This window comes from Pipistrellus hanaki (assembly GCF_964339955.1).
Source record: "Pipistrellus hanaki genome assembly, chromosome: 1".
Lineage (NCBI taxonomy): Eukaryota > Metazoa > Chordata > Mammalia > Chiroptera > Vespertilionidae > Pipistrellus > Pipistrellus hanaki.
Window position 1 is genome coordinate 82628797 of NC_140503.1, and position 20342 is coordinate 82649138.

The 20342-nt window shown below is 38.1% G+C and overlaps 1 protein-coding gene across 2 annotated transcripts in view; it reads right to left on the reverse strand.

Annotated features, from left to right (window-relative positions):
- Positions 1 to 20342, reverse strand: part of BAZ1A (bromodomain adjacent to zinc finger domain 1A) — a 75053-nt gene that overhangs the window by 25074 nt on the left and 29637 nt on the right. For both annotated transcript variants that reach the window (XM_084874448.1, XM_084874449.1), the window contains 9 exons: positions 20170 to 20257; positions 16092 to 16226; positions 13695 to 13794; positions 12834 to 13000; positions 10265 to 10360; positions 8910 to 9048; positions 5632 to 5778; positions 1096 to 1191; positions 750 to 974 (listed from right to left, as the gene is read on the reverse strand). In XM_084874448.1, coding sequence (XP_084730574.1) covers positions 750 to 974; positions 1096 to 1191; positions 5632 to 5778; positions 8910 to 9048; positions 10265 to 10360; positions 12834 to 13000; positions 13695 to 13794; positions 16092 to 16226; positions 20170 to 20257 — 1193 coding nt within the window. The remainder of the gene's footprint in view (positions 1 to 749; positions 975 to 1095; positions 1192 to 5631; positions 5779 to 8909; positions 9049 to 10264; positions 10361 to 12833; positions 13001 to 13694; positions 13795 to 16091; positions 16227 to 20169; positions 20258 to 20342) is intronic.

The following is a 20342-nucleotide window of genomic DNA, read 5'->3' on the forward strand; positions in this document are numbered from 1 at the left end:
CTAGAGCGTGGAAAATCTTCTAACTATAAAGAATTATTTTTCAAGTTTCAATTTTTAGACTCATAGATAAAGTTCAAATCAAAACTAAATTATAATCACACGAATTTTCTTTATAATGGCAATAGGCAAATTGCTACTCTGAAAAGACTATTCAGAAACACTAGCATAAATTATAAAAACTATATGAATGGTAGAAATTAAGGTCCTATATGTTCTGTTTTCTTAATCACATAAAATTAAACTCTCTCTATATAGAAATTATCTGACTAAATTCTACATATATGCAGAACTTCTTACCAAGCCACAAATCTAGTCTATATTACAATTTTTTTTATTTAAAAAGGTAGCGAAAAATAACTTTTATACTGTTTCTCAAACCTCAAACGTTTATTCAAGCAAGTGTTGGAATTTAGTAGTTACAGCTTAAACTTCTGATATACTAATAAAAATGAAAGCGAATTCTCACTTATCCTTTTAACTTAGTATATTCAGTAGACAAATAAAAAAATTTAAATAGAAAACCCAAATAAAAAAAGAAAATCCTAATTAATTAAAGATAATATGAAAAGTAGTCTCAACATATGAGACTATTGGTATTCCAACACTTTTTTTTTAAAGACCATATTTTCTCTTTCTCTTTTAGAACTGCTTATCATCTAAAATATCTCATTAGCTAGTTTTCTGGGTATAAGAGACATAAGAGGGTAGAAAGTGGAAAAGTTATACAAATTCCAACTTGCAAAGTTTACCTGGTGTCAAATCATACACTGAAGTGCTTGACAGTTTCTTTACTAAACTGGGATTGCTTAAACGAAGCTCCATACAGGCATCATCTGTAGCATCAAATCCTCCTCGTTTCTGATATCTGTACTTTGCATTTGCTGATGTTACATCAGCACCTGAAGCTAAGATGTGCAGTCTGAGGATTTCAGAAAGGGTGCAGCTATCAAGATCCAAACTTTTCAAACTGCAGCCTATGGTTAAAAGTGAAAACAGTCATTTAGAATGTAAACCATAAATCCTCAGCAATGTAAAATGTACCTTTATAAAATTAAAAATTAAAAGCCAATTAAAAAAAAAAAAGCCCACACATACCCTGGTGCAACTGGGGCCATGCAGCTGCCAAAGATGCAACTGCAGACAGTGCAGATTTTGTGGGGTCTGCATCTTCATCCAAAGCCTCTGTTAAATCTTTAAGGAAATAAATACTTTATTCTAGTGAAAATCAAAGCTTGAATATTTGGGAACAATGTCCTTTCACAATGATGAAACAGCAAACAACTTAATATTCACAAACCTCAAAAGAACCAACACTAGTTACAAGCATCATTTATATTCTGCCTACTCTCCACCTAAAACTCTAAATCCTGCAACATGCACTACATATTAATATTTTCCTTACTTAACAGAAAAGACAACTTCCAAGTTACCATCAAGATGCACATACACCTTCCAAAAAATGGTAAAATAAACTTTAAAATGAAAAATCATTTTGCTCAATATAACTTTGGTAAATACTACTTTGAAAATCAAAATCTACTTGAAGATAGCCAATCTTTAAAAAAAAAAAAAAAAAAAATATATATATATATATATATATATATATATATATATATATATATATATTTTTACTGATTCAGAGGAAGAAAGTGGGAGAAAGAAATAGAAACATCAATGATGAGAGAGAATCATTGACCGGCTGCTTCCTGCATGCCCCACACTGGAGATTGAGCCCACAACTTGGGTATGTGTCCTGACAGGAAATCAAACCATGCCTTCTGGTCCATAGGCTGACGCTTTCAACCACTCTGCCACACCAGCTATTATCCAATCTTTTATAAATATCTTAAGATTGAATCATAACAAAGTGTAGGTTGTAATCATCACAAAACCAGCAAAGAAAAAGAGCCATTTAAATTTTGTTTTGATTTTGGAAACTCTCCAATCCAAAAAACAATAGGAAGATTTTTCTGTATTTTCTAAGTAAATTGCTTTAGCTTTGAAAACAGTGCTTAGCTTACAAATAGGACTAATGAGCAAATCAACAAGCACAAATGAACTTAGAGCATCAGCATATATAATTATTTCTAATTATAATACAGACATGCTAAAAAATTAAAGTATCAACTATGAAAAACTTTAAGCTTACAAAACTTAAGCCCATGTCACAGTACAGTGCACCCAGCTTCAGACTAAGAATCATATCATGTATATAATCTAGTCTTAGGCTCCTGCAGTTAGTCCCTATTCCTTGTTATGCAGGCTTTAGAAAAGTCACTTAATTAGTTTCATTTTTATGGATGTGATGAGTCTAGATCAGCAGTTTTCAAATTTTTCAAATTATTTCTTGGAAGCCCATTATAAAAGAGATAAAAAATGCCCTTGTTAAAGTAGGGTTATGGAGATGACAATCCTGCACATTCATCTTTCCAACTCTCCTGCAGTGGCACCAAGGAACCCCTGTACAACCTGAAAGACTCTATGGATTAGAGTTTAGAAAAACTCTAGGCTAAACTGGCTCTGTGATCCATTAACTTTCTACCATATGATTTCCTTCCCAAAGTTCACAAGCTCACAAAATGAATCTTAGAAAACAGAACTGCTGTCCTTTACAAAAGGAAAAAGGCAGCTCTGGTTACAATTACTGATGATTTCATGGCACTTAATAATAAACAATACCACACAGGAGAAATTATCTGACTAAATTCTACATATATGCACAACTTCTTACCAAGCCACAAATCTAGTCCAAAAACAGACTTTATATTCTTCCTAATTAAAACATTTTTTCAATTTCCACTTTACTTATAAAGCCAAATAAACAAAATGAACAGGCACCATAAAATTAACAGCAGTCCTAGTTGTGAGCTGTAAGTGCATTGGCTCTCTTCCTTTGCAGCAATCACACATTCAATCTTCTATTTCCTAGGACAAAGGCTTAGGAAATGGACAACCAATAAAATAACAATTTACTTTTAATTGTGTTATATTAGCATGTTAAAATATTACTTAACTCAATTTATCTACCAAATGGTACTCTCCAGAAACTGTAAATAGCACTCTAGGACAGTGGTCGCCAACCTCTCGGACTTCATGAACCACCAGAGGTCCGCAGACCACCAGCTGGCGACCGCTGCTCTAGGATTCGCTTAGAGCTGGTCATCTGGGTACATCATACCAAGAGAATATAAACTTGAACTATATGTGTTATGACTATCTAAAAGATACTCTTAATATCATAATAAACTAGAATTGTGTACATAAAATTCCAATACTAAACAAGAATATCTCAGCCAACATACAAAACTATTCTATATAAGGATACTCTTATTCCTATGCTGTGAAGGGCTTTCAAGTTTATGATGTAAGATTAAAGTGAGGAATATATATTCTTAATGTAAGATTTTAAAAACTGCTGGTAAAAACTTCCAAGATTTGATATAACAGAGACCAAGGGGCAAAGTAATGAGATCTTCTTGAATACAGATAAATTTATGGGCCATGCTAGGGAAACAAATATTCAAAATTTCAACTTCTTTGCCCTTATAGCATAGTCATTATGAGGCTCTAGACCTGATTGCCAGAGTTTGTATCCCATCACTTTCTTATTAGCTATGTGTCTTTGGGTAAATTAATTAAGCTCCTTAATTTTGTTTCTTTATATGTAAAAGGCAGAAAATAATCATATCTACCTCATCAAGGGTCACAGGAAGATTACATGAAATAATGCATATTTAATTTATATCACTTATTAGCTAAGTAATCTTCAGTAAATAATCTCAGTGAACCTGTTTCCTCATCACTAAGATAAATTTATACTTTTCTCTTCTGCACAATTTCTCCCTTTCTGGAAATAGCAGGAAAATACCTTACTATTAAGACCAGCTTAAGAGGAAGGAAGAGAATATTCAATCCCATATGACTATTCAATTGCTTTAGGAAAACTGTGGGAAGGCTTTTTTTGTTACTGAATGGGAGGACAAAATGAAAGATACCTGGGGGAACAATCTAGGGCTTTTATGGAAACTGAAATAACTATGTAAAATGTGGTAAAAAATAATAAGGAAGTGAGAGTAAGGTGAAAAATTCCCAAGTATGTTTTTTATCCTCCCTAACATTTAAGTATTTTCAAAAGGAGCATTACAACCTTTATTTAATGGCCAATGCTTATTCAGAGACCTCACATTTACATGTATAGACAGTTCTACAAAGGAGTAGAGCTATAGAAATTACAGATCAAACAAATCATGAATATAAAATATAATGACAATACAAATACCAACAGTCACATATATTTTTCCTTTATACAGGGGATTTTCAAGAAAATTTTGTTACCCACTTTTAGTCATTGGGATTTCATCTGCTTTAATTCCTTAATTAAAAACTATAGTTTTATGTCCTGTATTAAGGTCAAAACTTGGTCAATAACCCTGTGATGTCATTGGTGATTAAGACAACCTAATGGCTACAAGAATGAATATGTGCTACATTGTCTGTCTTAGATAATCCATCTTTAGTGCAGGTGCTTGTCATCTTAGATAACCTTTAGATAAACAGATATACCCTTCTATCTTCCCTTTCCGTAGAATCTCATTTAATTGACTAAGTTATCTGTGATGACAACAGGGACCACACTGCTAAAATGGCCTTGATAAGGGATCTGGTGAATAGTACTCAAGCTATAGAATATATTTTGCATGAACTCAAGCTATAAAACCCAAAAGCAACCAACATTGTATGCATACTCATCGTTGTCCTGTTGCTCCGACCAGCATAAAGGAAAATGAGCTCACATTATCTAAGGCCAACAACACCATCTGAACGGAGGAATTCTCTACCTTTCTGTACCAAGATTCCGCTACCAAGATGTCTCCCAATAGTTATTTTTTATTGTGAATTTGTATGCAATACATTAGTATTGTTTAATAAAGCTTTTGATCCTAAATCTCATAGATGGCAAAGTTCACAGAGTTTTATTTAGGAAGCCAAATCAATCTCTTAATATGGCTTAATGATTACTGTAATTGAGGAAAATCCTGAACAAAATATTATATTAAACATACTCTGCTTTAAAAAATAAAAAAGGGTTTATTCAAGAATTATTCCTACACTAATATGTGCCACAAATTGACTCCAGATATTTAGGTATACAGAAATTAAAGAGCAAGATTTGTAGTTCAAACTAAGTAAATTAAATTTTACTTAACTCTGATCTTAAAACTGTCAGATCTAAAATGAAATCAGCAGTAGTATTTTCAATTTAAGTTATTAATAACAACAATAAAAGTATTTCCTTAGGTGGGGCAAAACAGTGCAACTAGCAGAATCTCTTGGAATTACAGCTACTAGTCAATGAAATCCGTAATGATACTATATGGTAGGAGAAATCTAATGGAATAAAAAGCAAGATAGATTGGGGAGAAAATATTTTCAAGGTATCAGACACAGGATACAACAAAAGAAAGGTTTTATAAAAAAACTGATAATGCATTCCTAGTATATGACTCAAGAATTTGGTAACTTGAACAACTATGTTTTATAACTATAAAAGCCAAGTTAATTTTAAAATAACCTTCAAAAATGAGTATCACTACAAAACCACTACCAATCAACAATAATATGAATTCTGACCTTTGGTGTCAGCATCAGTTATTTGCTCTTTGGCAACTTCCTCTTCTTCTTCAGCTATTGCCTGGAAGATGGCAGTCAGGAAGAAAAAAAGCAATTCACATAGTGGGCCTTCACTGTCATTTCCTACAAGAGCTTCCTCTAATACTTCTGTGAATAAAATGTTTAAAATCAATTTAAAGTTCTGTTCATGTATTGAAAAAAATCAATTCCAATGGAATAATAAACATTTCAATCAACAATAGCCTACTTAACTATTTTTTAAATGCCCATTTATCAAGGTAGAGCCAAGTATTACCTAAGGTAAAATAAAAACCCTCAATTATAATGATTAGTATAAATTCCAATAAAATAATAAGCCCAATTCACCACATTCAAGAAAGCCAAATCAGACTCAATACAATATTTCACCTAAGTTTAAGCTTGAGGTGTAAATTAAGGTATATCTTAAAAATTATGATTTTACTCTAATTTGAATAGCAATGTAAAGATTTGTCATTGTTACTCCACTGCTCTTGTGGGACATTACTTTTACCAAATAGTGCAAAGGAGAGGTAATCATCAGCATTAGGTGTAACCCTAATATCAAATCCAAGTCACAAATGTTTCTCATCAAATTCATCTTACCTAAACCAGCATTATTTAGACCTAACAATGACTCATGCCTCACCTAGCTCAGAAAGAGAAATTTAGGGAATGTAAAAGCCCTCGTGGAGAATACACTCTTATTAAAATACTAGAGGACTGGTGCACGAAATTCGTGCACTAGTGCAGGGGGGGGTGTGTGTCCCCTCAGCCAAGCCTGCCCCCTCTCACAGACTGGGAAGCGGGCCTAAGCCGCAGTCTGGCCTTCCTCTGTGGGCTGATCAGGGGAAGGCAACAGCCCCATCACCCCGATGCTGCTGCCACTGTTACAGTTGCCAAGGTGTTCTCATTAACACAGACACCAGTCCCTTCACCATGAGAAAATGACAACTTTCTTTAGGCACTTTCAAGATGTGTCTTTCTAGGATATGACATTTCTTTTTTTTTTTTTTTTTTTTATCTTCACCTGAGGATATGTTTCCATTGATTTTTAGAGAGCTTGGAAGAGAGAGGGAAAGATAAAAACATCAATGTGAGAGGGACACTTCGATTGGTTGCCTCCTGCATGAGACCTGACCTGGGCTCTGGCCAGGTAGGAGCCTACAACCTAGGTACATGCCCTTGATCAGAATCGAACCCAGTCCCCGAGGTTGGCAGGCTGAGGCTCTATCCACTAAGCCAAACTGGCTAGGGCAGGATATGAGATTTCTTTTTCTTTTTTTAATATATTTTATTGATTTTGTACAGAGGAAGGGAGAGAGACAGAGAGTTTAGAAACATCGATGAGAGAGAGTCATCAATCAGCTGCCTCTTGCACACCCCCTACTGAGGATGTGCCCGCAAGCAAGGTACATGCCCTTGACCGGAATCGAACCCGGGACCTTTCAGTCCCCAAGCCGACGCTCTATCCATTGAGCCAAACAGGTTTCGGCAGGATATGAAATTTCTTAGCCCCTCCAGCAGCAGACCTTAGTTTTTCCTCTATGAGTGTGGTGGAAAAACCCTAGATAACCTTCTTGCATTCTTATTACTCAAGTTACCAAGAACACTGAGAGAGGCAGCTTACAGGGAGCTTAGCCAATGAGCCTTCAGAAAAGGTGTTTCCGCCTTAACCAATTTGGCTCAGGGGATAGAGCATTGGCCTGTGGACTGAAGGGTCCCAGGTTCCATTCTGGTCAAGGGCATGTACCTTGGTTGTGGGCACATCCCCAGTAGGAGGTGTTCAGGAGGCAGCTGATCGATGTTTCTCTCTCATCAATGTTTCTAACTCTCTATCCCTCTCCCTTCCTCTCTGTGAAAACTCAATAAAATATATTAAAAAATTAATAATAAAGAAAAGGTATTTCCTCTGCAGCTCATGCACAGAGGATCCCCTGCATTGTGTCTGCAGGGTTTCTGTCCACTGGGCTGGGGCACGGCCCAAGCCACACTGTTTGGGGGCTGCCGGGAGCCAGCGGCCCCGCCTTCTGTCAGCTGGGCTTTTGTCTGCTGGGCCAGGGCAGCCCCTGGCCCAGAGTATGTCCGCTTGGCATGTCCCAAGCTGCTTGGCAGTGACTCAGAACTCACCCCTGCCCAGCACCTGCTGGGCTTCTGTTTGCTGGGCCGGGCTAGGAGCATGCCTGGGCCCAGCAGCCCGGTTCTGTCAGCTGGGCTGGGGGCATGTCCCAAGACACGCTTTGGAGGCTCAGGGCATGCCCTTGGCCTAGCAGCCCAGCATTCCATTCTGCAGCCCTTCCTCCCTTCGAGGCCTGGGAGTGGGATGCTGGCAATGTGGGTGCTGCCATCTTTGTAGCAAAGTGATGTTTAATTTTCATATTACTCTTTTATTAGATAGGAAGATTACAATTCTGTCTTTGAGGTCTTTATTTGGATCTTTTTTTTTTTAATATATTTTATTGATTTTTCATAGAGAGGAAGAGAGAGGGATAGAGAGTTAGAAACATCGATGAGAGAGAATCATCGATCAGCTGCCTCTTGTACACCCCCTACTGGGGATGTGCCCGCAACCAAGGTACATGCCCTTGACCAGAATCGAACCTGGGACCTTTCAATCCGCAGGCCGACGCTCTATCCACTGAGCCAAACCAGTCCCGGCTTTATTTGGATCTTAAGACATTATTTTACCATTTCACAGGTAAAGATCTAAAACAAGAACCAAAACTCTACTCATTAAGTTAGCTCTTAAAAATGAAGTTCATCAAGTTAAAGAATGTAAGTACAGAGACAAAACAGAATCACAAATTAAAGGTAGGCATCAACTTGTTTTCAAATATGGCTGATATCAATTTCTTCCTTCCTTGCACTTACTTACCAGGCCACTCTCAAGTGAAGTCTATTCTTTCACCCCTCTGAATACCAGTAAGCCTGACCAATGGAATGGGGCATAAAGAAGGCCCGTCAGTCCCAGGCCTTGCATTTAAGAAGGCTGGAAGTTTCTGTGTCCTGACTCTTGGAGCCCTCAATTGACACATAAGAAGTGTAGGCTACCCTGATGGAGTGGGATGCATGTGGGAGAGCGCCAAGGCACCAGACATATGTGTAAAGAAGCCATCTTGAACATGTAGCCAGGTAAGCCTTGAGAGGATTCCATTGCCAGCTACTGACTGACAGTAACTAGAGAGGACTGGAGAGGTAGGTCCAGTGATTCCACAGAACTTAAGAGATAAGATGAACTATAACACAGCAAAAGCACTTGCCTAGGGTTACTCCCTCAGGAAATTCATCTTGAAGATCAAAAAGTTCCCCAAATGCATTAAGAAACTCTAAAACCATCAGAGCATCACCAAAAATCTCAGGAGGTAGTCTAGTTTTCACTGGAGTTGGTTCTGGAAGTTCCTGCAAGATTAAACAATTAATGTAACTATTTGAATTAAGTGTAAGAAATTGTAAAAAGTAGATATGATATACTTTTTACCGAATAAGAATTATTACATGTAACTGGTGGTTCTCAACCCTGAATGTTTATAACAATCACCTTTAGAACTTTTAAATTTACAGATATTCTGGCCTTATTCCAACTTTACTACACCAGTTCCTAAGGATTTTTTTCCTTCATCAAATTAAGAACACAACTTTAGATTGAAGTGTATTTCTGACTACATTTTCTAGTTAAGAGGAACTTTTAACCTAGATTCTGATGTCAAGACAATTGTGTCAATGTTATCTTCAATATGGGATCTCCATATGATATGGAACAGAATTAATCTGCCACCTACTGACTTAGAAATGTTTCCTTATAAATTGAGCTGAATGAGCTTGGTTTGAATATTGTGATCATTTCTGGATATGCTTTCATTGATTTTAGAGAGAGGAATGGGGGTGGAGGGAGAGAGAAAAATCAAAATGAGAAACATCAATTAGATAGATCGATTGCCTCCCACAGGCACCATGACTGGGGATCAAATCTGCAACCCTCTGATGTTCAGGATGATGCTCCAACCAACCGAGCTACCTGGCCAGGGCATGGAAAAATTTTTTATCTAGCAATCAAGCTAAAAATGCATGCCTGGCCCCACTGGTTATTAGATTATCAAGGATCACATAAATGACCAATTATTCTACAGAATAAAAATCATATCGTCCAGCTGGTGTTGCTCAGTGGTTGAGCATCGACCTATAAACCAGGAGGTCACGGTTATGTTCCTGGTCAGGGCACATGCCCAAGTTGTGGGCTCGATCCCTATGCAGGAGGCAGCCTATGAGTGATTTTCTCTCATAATTGATGTTTCTATCTCTCTCTCTCCCTCATTCTCCTCCTCTCTAAAATAAAAAAAAATATTTTAAAAAATCATTATCAAAGCTTGTTAGGAAATGCTACCTTGAAACTCTAAATATAGCATTTGCTAATATGAAGAGGTCATTATTTATAAGATAGAAATATTCCATCAACAAAACCACATAAGTGCACTAACTGCTCCCCTGCCAGCCTGTTTGCTCCTAACTGCCTCCCCTGCAGGCCTGGTCACCCCTAACTGCTCTCCCCTGCAGGTCTGGTCCCCTGATGTTTCACACAGAACATGGGTGTGTGAAACATCACATAACAAACTTATACCTTAAGATCATCACATTCCATATCTTCTCTAGGTTTACTCCACTGTTTTAAGTGTTCGATATATTTTCGCTTTTCTTCACGTAACTTCTCTCTTTCCTAGAACAAAAGGTTAATAAAAATTCTTATAAGAACTTTATACAGCATCATCAGTATCACTTGGATACTGGTAAAAATACAAATACTTGGACCCTACCACGGATCCACTGAATCAAGAACTCTGGGGTTAGGCCCCAATACTTAATGTTTTAAGAAGCCTTTCTAGAAATTTTTTATGTATGCTAAAGTGTTAGAAGCACTGATCAAAACAATGCCTACCTGACATAACTGCTACAAAGATAGAAAATGTCCAACACAGTAGTGCTTGAATAAGTATTAATTCAACCGGGCTCTGCCTATAGCAGCTCTCCCAATACTTCAAATCAATTAGATCCTGACAAAGTAGGTAACAAATATTAGAGTACCTAAAATAAAACCTCCCCTTATATTGGCAATATTCTTGTCATTTTCAAGATTCATTTAAACTTGAAAGACTAGAGATACACACACAGAGGGAGCAGTAAGTAAAAACAGTATTAGAATACAGTTGGTAAATTTTCTTTTTAATATAGGCCATTTCTCTTGCTCCCTTGGGCTTTTGAAACCCTTACTTCTTGGTTCTGAAATGTGAACCTGCAAAATAAATACTGACCCTAAAAAAGTCTCTCATAAATTACAGTATGAATATTTTATTGTAATTTTTCCAATAAATGTTTAATATATGTTAACATTTTCCCTTTGAAATTTAGAAACACCAAAGGTAAACAGATGTGCACTTATCAAACTTTCTACATAAAACGACTAGATGGTTACAGAATTTAACTGTGCTTTGAGTAGTCTGCTGAAATAAGTCATCTCCCCACTACAATATAATTCCTATGATGTAATAGGATGGGTAATCTCATTCACTATTGCTGAGTGTAAATAATATAATGTTTGCTAAACAAATATCCATGTACACGAACAGAAAGTTTTAAAAATGTTCTTAACCCTTTGACCCATTACTGTACTTCTACAAATTTATCCAGGAACATAATTCATAAAAAAAAAAAATTACTTACAAATGTGAACAAATATCATTATTCATGGGCAAAAAAAATATAATCTACTTAACTACATCAATTTGATTAACTATTAAGCAGTCACTAAGAATTCTACCTTACTTAATTTAATAACATGAAGAAATGTTTATAACGCTAAACAAAAAAGTATACAAAATTATAAATGCTGGATCCCTTTTTTACGATCAGTATAAAGATTAGGATAAATTATTTAAACTGTTAACAATGCTATCTCTAAATGTTATTATTTAGATTACAAGTGTGTGTTTTTTTTGTTCTCTACCTTTTCTGGAATGAACATATATTAGATAGCTCTAAAATGGCCTATTTGAAATAATTCATAAAACTTCAGGCAATTTAAATAAGCACTGTGTAGAACATGATTACCTAAGGCTACTTGTGAGTATCTCAGAAAACCAATGGCTAGTACTATCTTTGGAAAAAACCAACTATAGAATTCTCTAAGGAATATCTACCAATAAAGATTATAATAAAGATTTACTGAAATGTTCTTATTATTCTTTAAGGAGAATAACAACTCTGTAAAAATTCTTGTTGAGTCATAGATTTTATTGTATTTTTCTACCCATGTATTTTACTTTTAAAGGTTTTACTAATGCCTGGGTGTGGCTCAGTGGTTGAGTGACACCATTCCTGGTCATGCCTCAATCCCCAGTCAGGGGAGGGGGGAGGGAGGGTGTGCAGGAGGCAGTGGGTCAATGTTTCTCTCATTTTTGTTTCTATCTCTCTTTCTCACTCACTTCCTATCTGAGATCAATAAAAATCCTATATAATAAAAGGCTAATATGCAAATTGACCAAACGGCAGAATGACCATGGCTATGATGTACACTGACCACCTGGGGGCAGATGCTCAATGCAGGAGCTGCCTGCTGGTGGTCAATGTGCTCCCGCAGGGGGTATGCCACTCAGCCAGAAGCCAGGCTTGTGAGCAAATGCAGCAGCAGTGGCGGGAGCCTCTCACCTCTGCGGCAGGCAGCACTAAGGACCCCTCGGGGATGTCCACCTGCCAGCGTGGGCCTGCTCCAGCAGGTGGACATCCCCCAAATGGGCGCAGCCCAGGCTGAGGGATCCCCCTGCCCAACCAAGTGCATGAATGTTGTGCACCAGGTCTCTAGTATATTTATAAGGTTTTACTCATTATGACCTTCTATAATTTTAAGTCTAAATTATGAAGAAAATTAACTTTAGAATTATACACTAAAAAAAGCCGAGGTGTAAAAACATGTTATGTGAAGACATGTGTGTGTATACATACACTGAACCTTAAATAATTCATTAAAGTTTTCAAAGCAAAAGGGAGATAGAACAATACTGTTTATCAGTGCTCTATATACAACTATAAATGTGAATGAAAATAGTAAAGAAACCTGAAAATTAACCAGGAATTTAAATGTGTAAAGCACAATTAACTATATGTACAGGGCATAGCTAATATATTTAAATGAATACCTTTTCTCTTTCTATTTTAAGCCTTTCTTTTTCTTCTTTCTTCTTCAGTCTCTCTTCTTCAACAATTTTCTTCAATTCTTCCTTCTTTTTCTCTTTATCTTCCCTTTCTTTTTTCTTTGCTTCTAGGGCATCTGCTTTTTCTCTTTTTAATTTAGCCTTTTCAAAAGCTGTGGAGAAGGTCAAAGTTAGAAGTGCACAAAGACAAATAGCAACGTATTTTGTAATGTGACATAGAAATCCTGAGATAATTTAAGGTTAAATGAGATAAGCAGAGGTACATGGGGGGTTATAAATTCCTGAAGGGAGCCAGCAGGTGATTAAAACTGAAAAAGCAAGTTGGCCAGGCTTAAGATAAACTGTTGCAGCAGGACAAACATTTACCTGCTTTTAAAAGCCCTGCTACTTAAAGTGTGGTCCCAAGAGCAACAGCCAGATTATCACCTTCTTAGAAATGCAGAATCTCTTCTGTCACAAAGATCTACTAATTTAGAATCTTTGTTTGTAATAATGTTCCCAAGTGATTCATATGCACAGTCAAGTTTGGGAAGCCATGTTTTATAAGGTTGTGTGACTCAAACAAAATGGCCCAAAACAGTTTGTAAACTCTAGAAACTCTAACTTGTGCTTAATTCAGCATTAGGTCAGTTTAACATGGGATATGCTATAACTTGAAATAGATTTAAGAGGTAAGCAGAGTTCTCATTTATCATAAAAATCAATAGATAACATAAAGAAAAAAACACCCCGATTTATGTTTTTTAAAGAGCCCAGAAATACGCATTTTTAGAAACACCCCCCACTGGGCAGAGAAATACTCTTTCCTCTATCTAAACAGTTTTTGGACAGAGTGTTAAAACTCACCCAGTGATTTCATTTCTTCTTGTTTCAAAAGTTTGTCTCTTTCTTTAGTAGCTTTATTCCTATAATTCGCCAGAGCCTGTTTATTAGCAAGACTGGCTTCCTAAAAAAACAAACCAAGAAACGAAGGTAGTACAATAGAACCACAACTTCTACAAACTGACAGTCTGCCTTGTTCTTACAGTAATAAAAAACAAAATATTGAATAAACCTCCTAAATTATACTTTCTTTATATATACTAAAATGAGGTTTTATTAAAACATAACTGAACTTTAAAAAATATGGTATTTAGGCTGGCCAGTTAGCTCAGTTGACTAGAACATCATCCCAATATGCCAAGGTTGTGGGTTTGATCCCCTGTCAGGATCAACAACAATCAACTAATGAATGCACAAATAAGTGGCACAACAAATCGATGTTTCTCTCTCTAAAATCAATAAAAATATTTACATAAAAATATATCAATACTTATTAGGATACCATTAATAACATTATATTTCAATATCTATATACTTCATTGTGTGTTTACCACGCAAAGTCTAGCTTCCTTTGTTACCATATATTTGACCCCCTTTACCTAATTCGCTCCTGGTAACCATCATTCTGTTGTCTATGATTTTTTTTGTTTTGTTAGTTCATCGTATTTTTTGTTTTATATTCCACTTAATTCCTAAGTTTTTGTCCTTTTCCAACTGACTTATAACTGCATTTTTAATAACCCTAATCATAGTAACATAGTAACTTTTAATAACTTTAATCATAGAACTAATTCTATAGTCTACAAATTGGTCCAAAAATCTTCCATAAAAAACAGCTGGTGAGAGATGCAAATCAAAACAACAATGTGGTACCATCTCACACCTGTCAGAATGGCCAACATCAACAAATCAACAAATGACAAGTGTTGGCGAGGTTGCGGAGAAAAAGGAACCCTCGTGCACTGCTGGTAGGAATGCAGACTGGTGCAGCCACTGTGGAGAACAGTATGGAGCTTCCTCAAAAAACTGAAAATGGCTGAAACCAGTTTGGCTCAGTGGTAGAGTGTCGGTCTGCGGACTGAAAGGTCCCAGGTTTGATTCCGGTCAAGGGCATGTACCTTGGTTGCGGGCACATCCTCAGTGGGAGGTGTGCAGGAGGCAGCTGGTCGATGTTTCTCTCTCATCGATGTTTCTAGCTCTCTATCTCTCTCCCTTCCTCTCTGTAAAAAATCAATAAAATATATTAAAAAACAAAAACAAAAACAAACAAAAAAAACCTGAAAATGGAACTCCCATTTGACCCAGTGATCCCACTCTTAGGAATATATCTCAAGAAACTAAAAACACCAATCAGAAAGGATATATGCAGCCCTAGACCCCTATGTTCATAGCAGCACAATTCACAATAGCTAGGATTTGGAAACAGCCTAGGTGTCCGTCAGCAGATGATTGGATCAAAAAACTATGGTACATCTACACAATGGAATACTATGCTGCCATAAAAAATGGAATTCTCATAATTTACAGCAACCTGGATGGAATTGGAGAACATCATGCTGAGTGAAATAAACCAGTCAATGAAAGAGAAACACCACATGACCTCACTCATTTATGGATAATAAAGAACATTATAAACTGAAGAACCAACAGATAGATATAGAGACAGTAAAGCAACAAGCAGACTGTCAAATTACAGCGGGGAGGGTTGGGAGATCTGGGGGAGATAATAGATCAACCGAAGGACTTGTACACATGCATATAAGTACAACCAATGTACACAAAACTCTGGGGAGGGAGGGCATGTATGGGAGGGGGGGCAATGGTATGTGTACACAGATAATAATTTAATAAAAAAAATAAAAATTTAAAAAACAAACAAACAGACAAAAACAAACAGCTGGTAACCTATAAAGGGAGACTTAAAAATATGCACTAGATTAAAAAAAAATCATTATAAACTAGAGAGTATAGACATCAAATATGTAAGAGGCAGAGAAAAGACATGCCAGAAACATTCTGTGGCTAATGTTAAAATATATCAAAAGTTTATTTCTACTGTATTTCTTATGAAAATAACGTCTTTAGCCTGCTTTACTATCTCATATATTAAATACTCTTTATGTTTCAATAATATAATTTATTCCCTCTATTTCATCCTGGTTTACATTTTAGTAATTGCTTATATGCTTGCTTCCACTGTATAAAATCGCTGTGGCATGAGAGCCATGTCTAAAATTCACACCTGAAGCTTCTACAAGCCTCACTGCTGAGCAGTTATCACCATACAGTACACACATTTTGTGTGTGTGAAGGAATGTGTTCCTTCCTACAAGCCATGGAGGTGGGGGAGCTAAACAATATTGGATTTTAAATAGTTTTATTCAGAGCTACAAGGTATTCTTTTATCTATTTTCTACTTACCTGACTAATAGATACTCGTTTGGGTGGCCTCCCTCTTCTCCTGTTAGCAGTACTAAACAGAAAGGTGGGTGGATCATCAGGGAAGAAATAAGAAAAATCTTGGTCTGCTATTTTATATGTTGAAAGAGAGGAAGCCTTCGAAAAGAAGAAAAAAGGGGGTAAAATAATGTATTAGTAAGCCACAAGTAGATATCTTCTATGTAACATGGCATATGACTAGCATATTAGACCAGGCCCAAAACATCAAAATTTCTTATGCTATTATGAAGTAATATATATTTCAGTTAGTTTCCTTGCTCCTTTAAAAAACTACATAATTAGCTGGGACCGGTTTGGCTCAATGGATAGAGCGTTGGCCTGGGGACTGAAAGGTCCCGGGTTCGATTCCGGTCAAGGGCATGTACCTTGGTTGTGGGTGCATCCCCAGTAGGGGATGTGCAAGAGGCAGCTGATCGATGATTCTCTCTCATCGATGTTTCTAACTCTCTATCCCTCTCTCTTCCTCTCTGTGAAAAATCAAAATATATTTTAAAAAAACCACAAAAAAAACAAAAAACAAAAAACTACATAATTAATTTGCTTTACTAGAAATAAAACCAAAATTGAAATACAAGAAACACTCAAGAACATTTCAACAGTTTCTTGAATTCTAAACTGTTTCAAAATTACATTTACACAAGTATAATTTTTTACTTGCTTTGCTTTTGAATAATTTTGTATGAGTTTTTTTTTTTTTTTGGTTAATCCTCACCCGAGGATTTTTTCCCATTTATTTTCTTAGAATGGGAGTGGAAGGGAAAATGGGGAGAGGGAGAGAGAGAGAGAAAAACTGATGTAAGAGAGATTGGTTTCTTCCTGCACATGCTTGACCAGGGCTGGGTGGAGGGGGGCATCGAACCTACAACCCAAATAAGTGCTCTTGGCCCTTTGGTGCACTGGCTGATGCTCTAACCATTGAGCTACACTGGTTAGGCTGTATGAGATTTTCTATGTAAATAAATAATCCATATGTTTAACATTAAAATCCATCGTATTAACCAATAAATTTTTCTTAACCATTTCCTAACTGCTAAACATTTAGCTCCCCCCTACTCAGTTTGGGGTGATTTTTATGCATCTCATTTAAAAGCAGAAATGACAAATTCCTATAAAGTTTCAACTCAGAATTTTAGTTTAGAGAAATCAATCTCACTTTTATCAGAAGTGGTGTGGTTCTGGAATAACTGATAAATCTAAGAGTTTCTCTCCTTTCACCTTGTATTCAGAACCTTTTCACCTTTTTTATCCACGTCCAACTCTAGATTTTTTATATTTTATTAGCAATTTTGAAGATTATTTTTTGTCTAATTGCCAAGGTCATCATTCATTCTCTCCCACTGTGTGTGTGTGTCCCCCCTAATATATGAAAAGCAAGGGGCTGACACAACCTAAACGACAGAACGGACGACCTAACAGGAGGCTGTATTGGGCGACCAGGCTGGCAGGGGGGACAGTGAGGGACAACCAAATGACTGGGCCCTGGACCCTAGCCAGGGTGCAGTAGCAGAAGGGAGCTCTTTTGTCACTTTAGCCCTGCAGGGGAGGCAGTTAGGGGTAACCAGGCAAGCAGAGGGGCAGCAGGGGGTGACCAGGCTGGCAGGAGCAGCAGTGTGGGGCGACCAGGCTATAATGGGGGGCAGTTGGGGACAACCAGACCAGCAAGGGAGGGAGCAGTTAGGGGCCACCAGGCTGGAAGGGGAGGGGGGGGGAAGTTGGGGGCAACCAGGCCAGCAGGGGGGCAGTTAGGGGTGACGAGGCTGGCAGAGGGGTCAGTTAAGGGCAAGCAGGTTGGCAGGGGGGGCAGTGAGGAGTGATCAGGCAAGCAGGGGGGAGGTGCAGTAAGGGGAAATCAGGCTGGCAGGCAGGTGAATGACTAGGAGCCAGGATTGTGAGAGGGATGTCTGACTGCCAGTTTAGGCCCAATTCCCGGGATCGGGACATCCCCCCGAGGGGGCTCAGATTGGAGAGGGTGCAGGCTGGACTGAGGGGACCCAACCATGCACAAATCATGCTCCGGGCCTCTAGTACATATATAATTGATTTTAGAGAGAGAGGAAGGGAGAAGGCTAGAAAGATACAAACATTGATGAGAGAGAGACAGATTTGCTGCCTCCTGAACACCCACCATGGGGGATCAAGTCCAAAACCAGGGCATGTGCTCTGTCCAAGAATTGGACAAGTGAATGCTTGGTTCATAGGTTGATGCTAAACCACTGAACCACACCGGCCAGGCAATATGTGCTATTTACAAAAATATCTTTAAGGAAATGTGTAAGAATATAATGACACATAACTTCATATTATTAACAGAAGTCTACTTCTATTGGAATTTAATTTTCTATACAGTTCCATTTTGGCTGGAACATAGCTTTAACATCTAAAACTCAATTAGTTCTGGCCATCACAAATCAAGAATCTATTAAGATTTTACACAGATTCCATTAAGATGGCTGTCTACTATTCCACTTAAATAACCCCTGAATATACAGACTTGCCCTTTAAGTGTGAATATAAAGACCATAAGAGGTTTCTTTTCAAACATATATTTTTAAAAAGTCAAAACAGAGTTTAATATATTACTAAGGTTCCTTATTCATATATACATTTTGCACAACAAACCTAAATACCAATTATCTTTGTGTTCTTGCAGGCATTCCTAAAATAGTCTACATTTACCACACTGAATATCACTGTGCTTTGTTGAGGGTGTGAGTGTGTATCTCTGTGTGTGCATACATGTATGTGCTTGCACCAGATCCATTAATAATCTTTTATTATACTCAAAGAGAAAAATGTTTACTGTCACCTTAATTTTCATTTATTTATTAAGTAAAGTTGGACTTCTTTCCATATTTATTGAATGTTTATTTTCCTTGGGAAATAACTGCTGCTGTCCTTCACTACTTTTTCCAATTGGGTTGTTTTTGTTCATTGATACGTAAGAGATCTTTGTAAATTATAGAAATTGGCCAACTGGCTACTTATAATACACATATACAACTATTCTAATAAAAGGGTAATATGCAAATTAACTGTCACTCTGCCACAAGATGGCGGTGCCCAGTCCTCCCAGCCCTCCCAAAGTGCCCCCGTCCCAGGTGGTGGCTGCTGAGTGGGCAGTGTCAACAGCCTGGTGGAATGCTTGCTTCATCACCATGGCAACGAGGCAAGTGTTCCGCCCCAGCCACAGGGGGCTCTTGGCAGCGGCATGGAGTGGCTGGGGGCGGTGGGGTGGACGCTTGTTTTGTTGTCCGGGCAGAGGCAAGCGTTCTGCGCCCATCCGCAGATGGACCTCTGGGCCGCAGAGAGCCTCTGTGCAGCGGGCACGGAGTGGCTAGGCCCCACAGAGAGCTACTGGTGCACGGATTCGTGTGTAGGGCTACTAGTCTATACTAATCATCTATTCTAATAAAAGGGTATTTTTTAATTAGAGCAGACAGAGCTGCAGTGGCTGCGAGGGCCAAGGGCAGGCAGCCATGAGCCCGGCAGCTGGCAGTGGCAGCAGCAGGGTGATGGAGGCGGCGCCTTCTCCTGATAGGCTGGTCGCCTGCCACAGACGGAGGACACCCCCTGAGCGCTCCTGGTCTGAGGGGGGCAGGCCGGGCTACTGGACCCCCGCCACAGTGAACGAGTTTTCTCCTGAGTCCCCCAGTTCTGGAGGGGCTGCCACTGAGCGCAGGCAGCGTGAGCGGCCTGGAGGAATGCGTGCTTTGTGCTGTGGCGATGCAGAGCCTCTGGCAGCGGGTGCAGAGTAGCCAGGCGGGACGCTTGCTTCGTTGCTGGGCCAATGCCCCAGCTTGGAGGGCTTCAGGGGATGGGGGCTGGCCACAGCCTCCATGGCTGAACACAACCCCGGAGAGGGGACCGCGGGCCTACCGCCCACAGAAGCCGCGTGGCCTCTTACCTCCTGCAGAGGCCGCATGGCACCGCCATCTTGTGGCTGGTCACTAAGCCTTTTACCATTTGTATGTATATAAATCATACTATCCATTTTTCCCTTTTTCTTCTTTCTAACAAATAATTACACTGTTCTGATTACCTTAATTTTAATGACTCCATCTTGAGTTTCACAGTGTTGCTTTAGAAAAAGCTTTAGTTTATCACGAGAAAATAGGTGTTTTCTCCGGCTGAACAGGAAAAAAGCAAAGCAAAGTGTTAATATCAAAGAATTCAATCCGAACTCCATAATCTCTGTAAATCCATAACCTAAAT